The 15,124-nt window shown below is 42.8% G+C and overlaps 2 protein-coding genes across 3 annotated transcripts in view; one reads left to right on the forward strand and one right to left on the reverse strand.

The window, feature by feature from the left end:
- Nucleotides 1-896, reverse strand: part of PLAG1 (PLAG1 zinc finger) — a 46,374-nt gene extending 45,478 nt beyond the window's left edge. For both annotated transcript variants that reach the window (XM_040626147.1, XM_040626146.1), the window contains exon 1: nt 675-896. The gene's annotated coding sequence lies outside the window, so the exon portion shown is untranslated. The remainder of the gene's footprint in view (nt 1-674) is intronic.
- A 364-nt stretch (nt 897-1,260) lies between these two features.
- CHCHD7 (coiled-coil-helix-coiled-coil-helix domain containing 7) lies at nt 1,261-6,976 on the forward strand. Its single transcript, XM_040626171.1, has 4 exons — nt 1,261-1,393; nt 4,410-4,479; nt 5,953-6,051; nt 6,816-6,976. Exons 2-4 carry the CDS (start codon nt 4,426-4,428, stop codon nt 6,918-6,920), a joined length of 258 nt encoding a protein of 85 aa, XP_040482105.1. The 5' UTR covers nt 1,261-1,393; nt 4,410-4,425; the 3' UTR covers nt 6,921-6,976.
- Nucleotides 6,977-15,124: the final 8,148 nt, after the last annotated feature.

Here is a 15,124-nt window from a genome sequence, read left to right on the forward strand (position 1 = left end):
CCCCGCAGACCCCGCACCCCGACCCCGACTCGCCCACCTGAGGAAAGGGCAAAAACAAATTCATTTCTCAAAAAAAGAAAAACCTCTTTTGAAAAAGGGGCAAAGTTACCCCAAGTCACTCAAAGTGCCCCCCAAATATTGCCGACTGCGGGTTTCCGCCAGGCCCTTTGGGAAGCGACCTTCCCCCGGGATGTTTTGGTGGAAAATGCGGAGAGTTTACTCTCAAAACTGAATTTATATTAATTTTTCCCTTATTTTTCGGGTCTCTAATGTCTTCCGCTCTCGCTGCTGCCGCTGCCGCTGTCACAATATTCACAGCACCAGAGAGGAGGAGGAGGAGGAGGAGGAAAACTTTTCAAACTTTCCAGACCCTGAATAAAGGGTTTTTTTTTTTTCCCACCGACCTCACCTTTGGGTCTCCAGCCGCATCGCCCCCTGCCCTGTCAGAAGCGACTTCGGGAGTCCTCACACCCCCGCTTAATTATTTTATTTTATTTTTTATTATTATTTTTCTCTCTGGGGTCCTGAGCAGGGGCTGAGAGTAGCACAAACTTTTCCTCCTCCTGCCGCCGCTGCTGCTCCTCTGCCCCCTCAGCTAGTCCCATAATTTAAATAACCCTGATATTTCTCCCGCTAAACGCCTCTCCGCCGCCCCGGACCCCGGGAGAACTCACCGCGGGGCTTTAACATCCTCCCTCCGGCCCGTCCGCCGCCTTTACACCGCCCGCGGAATTTCTAATAATTTTTTTCTCATATTTCGGGCTGGACGCGGCGGGCCTGGAAATTGTTTCCTTACGCCTCTTTCCAGCAGCCATTGTAGTGTATGCGCTGCCCCTGCAGCCCAACTTGCAGCTGCCGCTGCCGCCGCTGCCGCCGCCGCCGCCGACGTCGCGCCCACCGCCGCCTCCCCCGGCCTGCTCGGCCACCGCCCCCGCCTCCCGCCGGCCCGCCCCCGGTCCCCGCCCGCCGCTGTGCCCGCCCCCCGCGCGCGCTCCGCCCCGGGGCCGGCCACTAGGCGCCGCCGCCGCCAGGGACGAGCTCGCCGATTGGGCCACGGCGCCGCCCGTCAAACCAAAGTGTTAAGAGGCGGGCCGCGGCGCGGGGGGCGCGGCGGGGCGGAGGAAAGGGGCGGGACCTCTCGCTCGGCTCCGCCCACTCCACCCGCCTCGTCCCTCCCCCCGCCAGCTGGAGGCGGGGCGAGACCCGCCCGCCCCCGCCCGGCAGGGCCCGGAACGGCTGTCAGTCTGGCGACGCCGCGCGTTGATTGGGCCGGCGGCCGCCGGGGAGCGGGGGCAGCACGTTGGGATGCGCGCTACTTAAGGTCCAGCTGCGTGAGCCATTGACGTGTTTGGAGCTGCAGACGGCCTGGGCGCTGGCGAAGCGGCCGCTCGAGGTGAGTGGGTTCCCCCGCCCCTCCCGCGGCGGCTGCGGGGATGCGAGAAGAGAGGGGTGCACCTGGGCCACCGCGGGCCCGAATCCTCTCCTTCGGCGTGAAGCCGCTGTCACCAGGCCCTGCCTCAGCGCAGGCCCTTTCGTGTCGCTCCTTCTCTCCACGACACGGGTTTATTCGAGCTGGAGACGAGGAAGGTGATCCTCGTCCTGCCTGAGCACCTCTAACTCATCCTTCACCCTGCTTCTCAGGCTTTGGGGCGTAATTGCCAACCCCCAACCCCAATTTCCTGCGTTTTCCTCTCCCCCTGCCCCACTCGGCTCTGCCAAAGGTCAGAGCAAGGTGTGTTCACCTGTGCGGGTCGTCCACCGTTAGACGGACAGGCAGCATCGCCGAAGGCAGCGAGAACGGGGACTCGCATCTCCAGTTTCTCCATTCGACTTCCCCGTCCCTCCCCGCCGTGCCATGCCGACTTCCTGACCCTGCCTTTCTGCACCCAGCAGTGGGTTAAGGGCTTTAGGTTCTCGCATAACGTGTTTCAGCTTCCTGCTAGTTCCATCTGCGTTTTATCAGAACCGCAGACCCTGCCTTGGCTCTGACCAGCATGTGAGCATGGATGTATTCAGTAACGTTCTCTTCCTCTTCCCTTTCAAAGCTTGTTGGAGAGTGGGGATGTGAACTGGATGGGAAATCAAGACATACTTTTTAAAGCAGTTTGCCTTTTGGAGAAGATTTTAGAGCTATTCCTCTACTGTGCCGTGCTTTTACGGCCCCTCCCTCAAATCTTTGGGTTTTTTTCTAGCTTTGCAAGTAGAGCTCTGTAGTATTTGTTTAGTGCCTTAAGAAAGTAAGCAGATAAGTCCTCTCTAGCAGAACACTCGATCTTCCCTTTAGCCCCTCTCCTCACTGTAAATTGACATTTCCTCTTTATTTCCAGTTGATAGGTGAGGATTCATGCAAAGAAGGTGACATTTAGAAATCCAAACTTACATTGACTTGTATGTAGAATCCAGAAGGGAAAGGAAATGAAATTTGAATAAATTCATTCTCCAAACCTGATCTGTGTATGTGATGTTACCTAGATGTTATTTTTAAAGAATTCTTGACTGATGATAATAAAATGCAGTGAAAGTACACTTTCATGTAAGGCACAGCAACCAGAGTTTTGTCTATGTCTGATCATTGTTGAGATTATATATATAACGAACATGAACAGTTAAGCAGAGTTCTGTATTCTTACATCATAGAATGGATGTAAAAAAGAAGGGTGTGAGTTTACTTAGTACCATCATCTCTTAGTAAGAAGTCAAGCCTGCAAAAGAATTCTGTTAGGAGAGGAAGAAGCTTCTAGATATAACTGAATAGCACCTTGAATTTCTTTTTTTACCTAGATGCTTCTGTTAACTAGGTATATTCATGTGTTGTTCAATGGAAATCATGAAATGTAAGGATTACTTAGAGGATTCCTAAAAATTCAAGGATCCTGGAATGACTAAACTTTTCTCCCATGCTTCTTTGCAAAGATTGATCTCCTTTAGCCTGGGCATACTGGTCTCTGAACTGGGTGACTCTTGATTGCAAATACCTCAACTATTTAGGAGCTTATGGGGTTTGATTGATTTTCCTGAATGTACTTTATTTCTTTTAACATTACTGATATTTTTTGACGGTGTCATCTAGGGAAAGAAAAGTAGAAACCACTTCATACAAAAATTCTGATCTTTGGTTATACTGACTGATGCAGTTTTTTACTGGGTGGTGTTATGTAGGTCATACTACATTATTACTTGTTTCTCCTTCCATCTTTAGGTGGAGGATGGTTAAGCTAGAACCGAATTCGAGAGTACAGATTAGCTCAGCCCCTTAAACTTAGTGCAGAGCATTTAAAAATATTTGTGAGTGGCTCATCAATAGTATACCGATATACTGAAATGAAAAAAATCACTTTGAAATAATTAACAGTTCGTTGATTATTGTTTTTTTAATTTTCTCTTTTAGTTCCTTTCTATGACATGTCTTCAAAGATAATAGGCATACCAGTTTCGATTGAACTCCATTATAGAGAGTGGTCGTCCTGCAATATAGTTGACATATATGAGTACTTTGTGACTTGACTTGGAATCACTAGGTGGCTCTTAGGGAACTGTGATCATCTTTAATCCGTAAAGACTTATGTGTAAGGGTTGAGTTGGAAGATTAATGGACCACAGTAGCATTCTGCGACTTCCTTTAACCAAGGGAAGTATGTTAAATAGATGTCACTGGAGGTAAAGTTTCAGCTCTTCAAAATGCCAACTAAGAAATAACTTTGTTTTTTTAGTATATTGACCACCCTGGTGCTAGCTACAGAGTACATGGTTAAGTTTAGTAAACAAATGTTTTTGCTAAAGTTGGGTTGTACTAACTATTCCACTCTTATTTTGTGTGATGATCAAATGTATAATAAGGAAGTAATCATTAGAATGCATGCTGTATTTAGGGCGCCTAGGTGGCTCAGTCGGTTAAGCGTCCGACTCTTGATTTTGGCTCAGGATCCTGGGATCAAGCCTTGCAGTGGGTTCCCCCACTCAGCTGGGAGTCTGCTTGTCTCCCTCTGCACTACCCCCCCGCCACCCCCACTTGCACATGCTTGCTCGTTCTCAAATAAGTAAGTAAATAAATAAATAAAATCTTTTAAAAGAATGCATGCTGTATTCTTAAGGTTTTTTAGTATATTTAATAGCTTAACCTTTAGAAGTAAAGATAAACTAAAACTGAATTACAACTGAACTATCTTCCTGGACGTTATAATCAAATTTTAGTGGATGAATTTAAATATGGCCCTTGTGCTGAGGCACCATGGCAATGCAAAGGAAAAAAACAAATGTTTATTCTCATAATACAGAGGACATGTGAAGATCCTTAGTGGATAATCATTATGCCAAAATTAATTTTTCAAGCACTCATGGGTCTAATGAGATGTGTTGATTTATTTTCTGTCATTCACTGTGTAACTCTTTTCTCCAACATTTGCCTGCAGTAAGAAAACTGTTAAGATGCCCATGGTAGCAAGGAGGCTGAGAGATCCTGACATAAACCCTTGCTTGTCGGTAAGGTGGTTTGCTTTTAATTTTCATGAGTATTAACTTGGAAAAACAGGCTTGTTCTGTTTTTGTGGGCATCTGTTTTCTGCAGTTCTTGAATAAAGTTATTTCTATACAAGAAATATTCCTGGCCAGTGTATCCTTATTTCACTAGAGTGTTTTTAGGAATTCATAATTTAGCTAACAAAGATCCGTCCCTTCGAAGTTTCCATTTGTATAATGTGCAAGTATTTACTAGCCACTGTCATACCAGACAGAGGTATATAACACCAAGGAAAATCTGTAGTCCAAAAGTGAAAAGTTGCAAAGCATATTTTTCAACTACCACTGAAATTGATGTCTTAATAGCAATAATTTCATCCTGTCCTTGAGACAGCCTGGCTGTGAATAAGGGTCTATAATAGAATTTGCCTATTTAAAGCCTAAAGCTTTCCACAAAGGTATCACCTACACAAAATGTTTTGTTGTAGTAATAAGGTCTTATTGGAATTTATTTGGTATGACTAGCAATAGTGACTTGTGGATTTGTCACCCTGGAATAATGCAGTCGTCAGACTGGTGCCATTCCCTGAACCTATATGTATTTTTCAAATATACACATTCATGTTAAATATTTGGCATAGAAATTTAGCTTTGTTTCGTATATTAGTCTGTTTTGAACAGCTTTATTAAGTCTCTTTAGATAGACCGTGTTTCTTAGATCTGTGAAGCAAATTACCTACCCCTTTAGTTAAAGCTTTCTTCTAGATGACCTCTCAGAATCATACTTTACACTTTGAAGTTTGTTATCCAATCTACTTCCAGTTTAGACAGCTTAATTTTAATTCCCAAATGGCTCCTACCTTCCTTTGAACTCACAGCCCTGTGTTGCTCTCTTAGGTTTTGAAGTGATATTAATGATATCTATTAAAACTGCATACATAATAGTATATGTACTTGCGTAATGGAGGGAACGATAGCCAAAAATACATTGAGTGAGTGGTGTTAATTTAAGTTGCCTTGATGTAGAGTAGTTATTAGCGACTTACTTAGGATCTTGAAACCAGCTTAACATCAAACAGTCAAGTCAAAGTGAGAACTTGGAAAAGCAGGACAGCTGCAGTCCGCATTGGGAGACTGGGTTTTGATTCTCTCTGTGCAGTAGTGATTTTCAGCACCTTGCACCTCGCCTCAGCTTCTTTGTTAAATGGTTACTGGGATAAATGATCTCAGTTCATGCTCCAGCTCAAGTTCCCGCGATTGGATATTCAGAAAACTGACCCAGACTCTGAAAAGGAAGATGTCTGCCCTGAGCAGAATGAGTGCTGGAATGGTTAGAAAGATAGTTCAGTTTCCGTTCATTATATGCTCATTAAAATGAACAGAAAGGAACGAGTTCATATTACCTGCTTTGGGGGAAAGCGGCTTCAGAAGTTTGGGGTTTTTTTTTTTTAGATCCCATTCCACCCTCTTAAATGATGCCTATCTTACATATTTAAGGAATCTGATGCTTCTACCAGATGTATGGATGGAAATAACTATGACAGGGAACAGTGTTCCACTTACTTCTTGAAGTACAAAAACTGCCGGAAATTCTGGGTAAGCCTAGCTTGGTTACCTTTGTGTTAAAACTCCTCTCTTAGGCTTGAAACTGAAGCTCAAAATTAGTACCACAATCTCTTCTTAGTGATGACTGGGGAAACTTAACTTTTTGACTCTCCTCTGTGTGTCCTGAAGGATCCTTGAGAGCCCTTATTGGCTGCCTCCTCCTCCTCCAGGCTGGAAGAATGCAGGTCTCATATAGGTCGGTCTTCCTATGCGTATTTAAGAGCCACAGTCTTAAAACAATAACCTTCTTATAATTTTAGTTCTCCTGGAGATGAACAGCATGGAGAGCTTGCTCTGTCATAACGCATTTTAGGCTTCCATTTCTGCCTTCTCCTTTCCCACCGCCACCCCTGGTTGTTATGATGGTCCCATTTTTCTTGAGACATTGGTATATGATTTCTGTTTCTCTGAGCACTGGATCCAGCTACTTCCTTTCCCTCTTCTAAATTAACTGTTGCTTTCATGTGGCAATTATTTAGTAGATCCTCTTGATGGACTGGACTCTTGTGCTCTGGTACTTAAACAGTATATATTCCCATCCCAATCACCATCAACATATTCCTAGGGGAATGATCACTTCTGTTTAATTGTTAGTTTGAAAAACGTTATCTGAAGTCCTAGAATTAGTTTTTTGATTCATCTTTATACTTGGTTTTTAGAATTTCCTTTTTGAGGAAGTAGTGGCCAATAACTGGCAAATGATTAGCATTAATACATGACTGATTTTGGTTTCTTCTTTTTATACCCAATTGCAGAATTCTATCATGGTCCAGAGAAGACAGAATGGAGTGAAGCCATCTATGCCTACAGCAGCAGAAAGAGACGAGATCCTGGGGGCAATGGGAAAGATGCCTTACTGACTGTTTGCATTAAAATTGTTTATTTCATTTAGAAATAGATGAATATTTTTCACGAAGATTACTGTAATCTTTTTTTTTTTTTTTAAAGATTTTATTTATTTATTTGACAGAGAGCCAGCCAGCGAGAGAGGGAACACAGCAAGGGGAGTGGGAGAGGAAGAAGCAGGCTCCCAGCGGAGGAGCCCGATGTGGGACTTGATCCCAGAACACCGGGATCACGCCCTGAGCCGAAGGCAGATGCTTAACGACTGTGCTACCCAGGCGCCCCAGATTACTGTAATCTTTTAACCCCTTTCAGGCCTTACCCAGACAGATCTTAAATTCCACAAGGGGAGATAAAGTTAAGTTAGCCTTGCGTCCTTTGTGTTTGCTCTCACTGCCATGATGATAGTCTGGCAGCACTGGCTGTGCCATGCCGCTGAGTTCACGTGACTTCCTGAAGGTAAGGGAGCATTAGGAAAGGTGACGTGAGGAGTGGAGCTTTTCCACTGGGTAACAAGCAAAGGTAACAAGTAAACACTTACTGGCGGTGAAAGGTAGGTGGTGTTTCCAAGGATGGGAAATGATGCGAGCAACAGCATGTTGGAAAGAAAGCTCAAGCTAACTTTGGTGAGTGGTCTGTAGACTGTTCCACCTAGAGTTTGAGGTGGTTGGTGGAGTGGCAGAACAGAGACTGGGAAGGTAAGTTCAGAGTGGATGTGTGGTGGGCCTCAAATTTCAGTCCAAAGACCTTTGTGCTCATTTCACTCCCTTGTCTTTGTTTAAATAAGGGTAGTACGTTGACTGGGCAGGGAAGCAGGGGTGCAGGAGGGTTGTCTTAAATAAATGGACTGCCAAAGAACTGGTTTTCTTTTTTCTTTCTTTCTTTAGGGAAAGGCTTTAGTTAAAGGATTCTGTGACTAAAATCCATACATATTGGATAACCCACAGGCATAGTATTCTTGAAGCACAGTAATGCGAAAAAAGGGTGATTCTCTTAGAAGGGGGGATTTCTGTTTGCAGAAAGAGATGGGCTGGGAAGGTTATGAAGGTTCACAGGTGAACACACTGGGATGAGACTAGAGCTCCACTTCATTTTCTGCTATAAACACAGGAATGTTCAATATGGCGATTGGGGTGGGTTGTGTGTCAGCTTTCATACCCACCACCTTTTCAAATCCAGTTTATTTCGTTTATAGAACAGTTTTAGAACCTGTTATTTAACAAAATTTAACGTATACAAAAAAATCAATGAAAACAAATAGCTCATGTCCCTTCTCTGTATCTGGTGCTGGATCAAGAGTATTATTTTAAAGGCTGCTGACAACAAACTATCCATCTCATTGGTCTTAGTCCAAAACCCAGGTCAGATGTTTTTAAGCCATATGACCCTGATTGTTAAATGTGATTCCATTTGAATAAAAGATGGATTGTTTGAGAAATTTCTTGGTTTGTATTGATTGATCTAAAAATGATGGATTAAAATAGGACCTGACAAGAAACTAAGAGTTACTTGTGTGACAAGCATTTCAGTATTTTAAGTGTGCTGTTTAAGGGTTTGGAATTTTACTGTCACCTCTTTAAATGTACCTACCAATGTCAATGTTTATCTGGCAGCTGTTTGTCTTTGCCTAGTTCTTTTTTTAAAAAACAGCAACTTTATTGAGATACAATTCAGATACCATATAAATCATCCATTTAAAGTGTACAATACAGTGGTTTTTAGTATATTGACAAAGTTGTGCAGCCATCACCACAATTGATTTTAGAACCATTCACTCCAGGAAGAACCATAAGCACACATTCATTTCCTCTTAACACCTTCCTTTCTCCCCACCTGTCCAACACTTGGGCAACTATTTTCTGTCTCTAGAATGGCCTATTCCGATCATTTATATGGATGGAATCATACAGTATGTGGTCTTTTGTGACTGGCTTCTTTTGCTTGGCCTGATGTTTTCAAGACTCATTCACGTTACGTGTATCAGTCCTTCATTCCTTTTTGTTGCTGAATAACATTCCCATGTATGGATCTACCACATTTTATGTATCCATCAGTTGACGGGCATTTGGGTTGTTTCAGCTTTGGGGCTATTATGAGTCATGCGGTTTCTTGAACATTTGTGTACAAGTTTTTGTGTGGTCATTTTTTTTTTTTTAAGATTTTATTTATTTGACAGAGATGGAGACAGCCAGCGAGAGAGGGAACACAAGCAGGGGGAGTGGGAGAGGAAGAAGCAGGCTCATAGCGGAGGAGCCTGATGTGGGGCTCGATCCCAGAACGCCGGGACCACGCCCTGAGCCGAAGGCAGACGCCCAACCGCTGTGCCACCCAGGTGCCCCCCATTCATTTCTTTTTGAATATATCCACTGGACTTGAATTGCTAGGTCACATGGTAACTATGTTCAAGCTTTGGGAGAACTGACGAACTATTTTCTAAAGTGGCAGCACCATTTTACCATGTATGAGAGTTCCAATTTCTCCACGTTCTCATTAACACTTATTATCTGCCTTTGATTACAGTCATCCTAGTGGGTGTGAGCTGGTATCTCAATGTGGTTTTGATTTGCATTTCCCTGAAGGCTAGTGATGTTGAGCATCTTTTTATGTGCTTATTGGCCAGTCGTATATCTTCCTTGGAGAAATGTTCATTTAGATCCTTAGCCTATTTCTAAGTTGGGTAGTGTATTTTTATTATTGAATTATGAGAGTACTTTATTTATATTAAACACAAGTCCCTTATCAGATAGAGATTTACAAATATTTTCTTCCCATCTCTGGGTTGTATTTTCACTTTATGGTGTCCTTTTTAATTTTGATGAAGTCCAATTTATTTTTTCTTTTGTTGCTTTCGCATTGCCTAATTCAAGGTCAAAAAGACTTACATCATGTTTCTTCTAAGAGTTTTGTAGTTTTAGCTCTTATCCTTAAGTCTTTGATCCATTTTGAGTTAATTTTTGTGTATGGTATGAGGTAGGAATCCAACTTCTTCTTTTTTTTTTTTTTGCATGTGGTTGTCCAGGTCCCACCAACTTTGGTTGAAAAGGCTATGCTTTCTCCTGTTGAATTGTCTTGGCATTCCTACTGCAAATCGATTGCATTTTTAGAGTTATTTCTGGACTTTGAATTTTATTCCACTGATCTATATGTCTGTCTTTAATATATACTGTATAATATACTATACACTGTCTCGATTATTGTAGCTTTGTAGTAATGGCATAGCTTTTTGATGAATGGTTTCTTTAAGTGTGTTTTCTGTGAAGTACTCTTGGTGACAAACTAATTGGGGATTTTTGACCAGTAAATCTTTAATGTGTGTAATCATAATATGGCTCCACTTAGGCAAGGATGTTGAGTTCTAAATTTTTCTTCACTAATTCCCTAATTCCTTGTTTGCCTCTCTACACATACCCTGATCACGTCAGAATCCTCTTCTTGTACCCAGATTGTGCAAGACCTTGCTGCATCACTTTGGAGAGGCAGGGTCCCATCCCCACTGTCAAGTTTGCCACTATTGTCCTTCTCTTTCCAAGACACTACGGAGAAGTGAAGCTAATTAACCTGATAAATCAATTGTATCAGGATGTGTGTTGGTGCAATGAGAAAATTTTCAGGCAAGCCTTTGATATCAACTATCAACTAACAAAATGTGTAGAAGGCATTTTATTGTGTTCACATGCATCTCTCAGAGGAAGCGTCTCATTGCAGATTCTCCACACAGTGGGAGAGAGTGGAACGCTGTAAGTGCAGTATGTAGAAACAATCCTTTTAAGAATCACTACCTACTTGAAAGCTCCCAGTGGATATAAGCAACATCATTCATGGTTATATTCCTACTACCTGGTAAGCTTCTAGTGTGTGTAATTGATCAACAAATGTGTATGTATGGGGGCTGAGGGGAGGCTTTTTAAAATTGACACATTGAAAAACACGCTCAAACAACACAAAAGGGTATGCAATGTTCAAAGATCCATATAATGCAAAAGGGTATACAGTGTCAATAAATCTGCCCAGAAGCAGCCCGTGTCAAAAAGTTTTCAAGGTTTTTATGCATATAAAGGATATCTGTATATTGTTTCTTTCGCACAAAAGGAATAGCATAGTGTGTAAGCTGGAGGTACCTTGTTTTTTTCACTTAGTGATATAATTGGGAATAATTCTCTACCAGTGATTACAGATTTGCTCCATTTCTTTCAACGGTTGCGGTTTTCCCTTGTGTGGTTATACTGTCATTGAACCAGCCTCCCGCTGATGGGTTTGCTATTAGAGACAAGGTTGCAACAAGCATTATTGTGTATGGCTCTTTGCCTGTTCTGTTTTCATCTCTATAATACATTGCTAAGAATAGAATTTCTAGTTTAAAGGCCCTTGCATTTTAAATATTGTAAGTATTGAAAAACCACCCTCCCTGGAGGGACACACAAGTTTCTACTCCAATGAACAAAGCCTGTGAGTGTTTTTTTCCTCCCACCCTCAGTCCCACTGGGTACTTCAATTTTTTAAAAAAGATTTATTTATTTATTTATTTATTTATTTATTTATTTATTTGAGAGAGAGAGGCAGGGAGGGGCAGAGGGGGAGGAGAAGAGAAACTTAAGCGGACTCCTTCAAAACCTTTTCATCCTTAGAATTGTTAAATGGGTATACTTATTTCCTTTGTCCTTTTTTTTTTAGATTGTTGTGAATGATTTGGGGAACTCTTGATATTGTAAGGAAACTACGTCTCTGTCATTGGTATTCTATATCTTTTGTCTCTTAAAATTTCTGTGCAGTGATTTACATTTTAATGTAATTAAATCGACCAGTCTTTTTGTTTATGGTTTCTGGTGGTCAATAAATATTAAATGAATCCAAGTATAAGTACTGCTATTACAGTTCAATTCTACTCCACAAATATTTGCCAAGTGCCTATAATGTGCAAAGTGCTAGGCTAAACAGCGTGGAGGAGCATGCATGAATAAGTCACCATCTGGCCCTCAAAGAACTTCACTATGCTGTGTGGGAGGAGGAAGTGAGCACCACAGTGGAAGCAAAAGTAAACTTCTAAGAGGGTAAATACCTTAATAAACACAAAGGGACACATGCATGTGGGGTATTGAGGATTAGCCTTTACTGACAGAGACCAGAGTATGTGAAGGAAGAAATGTAGACGGGTAGAGGTTCACGTTATGAGGGGCCTTAAATGCTATGCTTGGGACTTTAAACCTTATTCTGTATCTAAAGGAAAGCTACAAAGTGTTTTGTGATGGGGAGGGTCAAATCCAGTTCGTGTTTAGAAGAATAATTCAGGAGGTGCCGAGACAGGGTTTTACAACGATCCTAGATCACTGCAACTGTCTCAACTGTTTTCCTCCATAAATTCTTGCCTGACTCCAATTCCTTCGCTATGCTGCAGCCTGGAGAGTCTTTCCAAGATGCAAATACAGTAATTCTCACTTAAAATTCCAAGACTTATCCATTACATCAGGACACATGTCCAAATTCCTTCTCTTGGTTCGCAAGGTCCTTTAAGATCTGGGGTCATTCGTGAAGGGCGCAGGCTTGAGGAGGTGAGGAACGGGTCTGCTTTTGGACACACAAGATCAATCCCGTGTCTTCAAGGACCTTCCATCTCAGCGAGGGAGGCAGATATGGAAATATCCCACTGTATCCTTGCCCTGTGGGGTGTCTTGCTGCCCCACCTTCTCCATTGCCCGAACACAACCAATTTTCTCAACTCGAGTGGCCATCTCTCAAGTGCTGCAGTTAAGTGCTCTCTCAGGTTTAGTTTACATGGATCGTCTCTAGTCCTAGCACTGCCGGTCAGAGTTAATGTCACTTCTTCATTCCCTGCTCATCTCTATGGTGACACTGTGTATTCCCTGGGTAGCTGCGGACATGGTAACATTAGGCAAATAAAGCCACCTAGGCGTTCTTTTAATTTCTCACTTTCTGTTTTTATTTTGTAGAATAAGGAAATGAGAAATGTTGCTTAAGTGTCAAATGCTTTATTCTGAAAAGGAGCTATAAAGAGGTGGGCTTGGTTTGCTTTTCAGTTGCGCACACAAGAAAGAACAATTTTCCTTGACAGGTTTAAGATTACAAGCAGTTTCAATTGTCAGTGGTTGAGCGTGCAGTGGTCAGTGTGAGGTCTGCCCCCCTCCCGCCTTCAGACTCCGCAAGCCTGCTGGACGTCTCTCAGGGTGCTGGGCTCTGCCTCTGTCTACTGGGTGGAGCTCTTGCACACTGAATGCAACGTATGTTTCACAGCACCTGCTTTCTTCCAGGAAAGCTTGTAAATTTACATTTAAAAATCCGTTTGTCTACAAACACTGTCACCCGTCTATACGACAACCTCACCTACATGCAGGGGCTCGACATTTCAGTTTCTTTTATCACTATGTTTAGAGTCCACAAATAAATCGGCTTGGGACCAACTCCGATTCCCCCACCAACACTGATAGCCCTCCAGAGAAATGAAAAGAAAGAAAAGGTCATTTCACAGAGTCATACTCCAGTATTTGCGGGAGGAGGGCAAAGAAGGCAGGTTGCAGGGACGTTTAGGCAAGGGGAGGAGAGGGCCTGACAGAACTGATGAGGGGCTGAGAGAAGATGGGAGTGATTTAATGGGTGCAGGGCGCTGGCTCTGGATGGCAATGAGCACTGAAGAATTAAAAATAAAAGATCAGTAATGATGAAAATAAAGCTTCCAATGCCAGAACTTACACCAGAAAGTCCTGCTTAATACACAGAAGTAAAACATGACATTATTGGAAACAGCATTGCGTCTGGAGTCAAAATATCTGGGTTTGAGTTCTGGCTCTGCCACTTGTTGCCTGTACAGTAAATTGCTTCAGCTTTTAGAGTATTTCCTATTATGAATATGTATTTTTTAAAGATTTCATTTATTTATTTGTCAGAGAGAGAGAGCACAAGCAGGGGGAGCGGCAGAGGAAGAAACAGGCTCCCTGCTAGGCGGGGAGCCCCATGTGGGACTCGATCCCACAACCCTGGTATCATGACCTGAGCTGAAGGGAGACGCATAACTGACTGAGCCACCCAGGCACCCCATGAATATGTATTTTTAAAATGCCCTATTTTATAGGTCTTGTGAAACCCAAAGAAGATTTCACATGTGTTGTGCAAGTAGATATTAACACCTGAAATGCATTTATAAGAAATAGATACACTGAATTTATTTGTAGTAAGTGAAAGCCTAGCTAATTTTTGGTCTACTTTGGTAAAGCTGTAATCTCAATTACTATAACCTTGTCAACTTGATCCCTTCTCTTAAAATCCCCCCTAGAATAACACCCAAACAACTCCATGTGTGCTAGAAGCCAAACTGATTGTTATTTTATTTCACTCCTTCACTTTTATAGTTTCACAATATAATTTGGCCCAGAATGTTCTCTCCCTATAATTTTTTCTTCTCACGCCCATGCACTACCCTGCATGCTTCATATACACCTGAAGCCCCCAATAAGCAAGAACAGGAAAATTCATTTTGGAAGAAGGAGATTATAAAAAGAACTGGAAACACTTACCAAGTCACTCAGAAGAAAATATTATACACAACGTTCACGGCATGACATGCATGAATAAAATGGACTACCTGCTAGATTGTCCCTCTACTCATGCACAAGAGAGCTCTCCTTTCTCTTCCCTTCAAAAACTGTCCTCCATTCCCTTTAGGGACCACCTCTAGCTCTAATGACACCCTGAAATCTTCCAGTGTGTCACCTGTACCCCACACTCCTCCTAGTCCCCAGGTAACTCTTCAACCTAACACGCAGCTTTCCCTCTTTGCCCCTTCCCTGTCCCTTGGTGCTCTGTACAGCTCTGACTCTGTCCCCGATTATATGTTGGTGCCTGTCATTTTGTCCCAGCATCGTACACATAGGTTGTATCAGTCACGTCCTGCCCCGAATCGCAAAAGCAGAGACCGTTATGGTCCTTCACTCTTGCACAGCACCCTGCAGTTCACAAGGTATTGTCAGAAACATGATCGATCGGATTTAAAACCCACCCCAACCCTGTGAAATCGGTGTTCTCCTTGGCTTGCAGATGGGAGATTGAGACCCTTGTAGCTTAAGGAGCCTGCGATTGAGCACTGTTGTCCTGTTGCCTGCCCCCCACGCACACTCCCGTTTTCCTTGTGGTGGATACTGCCTCCTCAGTGCCTTTCCGTTTCTTTGCGGCTCCTGACTGTGGCTATTATTCAGATTAGTATTCATTTTGCCAA

This window comes from Ursus maritimus, unplaced genomic scaffold (assembly GCF_017311325.1).
Source record: "Ursus maritimus isolate PB19 unplaced genomic scaffold, ASM1731132v1 scaffold_9, whole genome shotgun sequence".
Taxonomy (NCBI): Eukaryota; Metazoa; Chordata; class Mammalia; order Carnivora; family Ursidae; genus Ursus; species Ursus maritimus.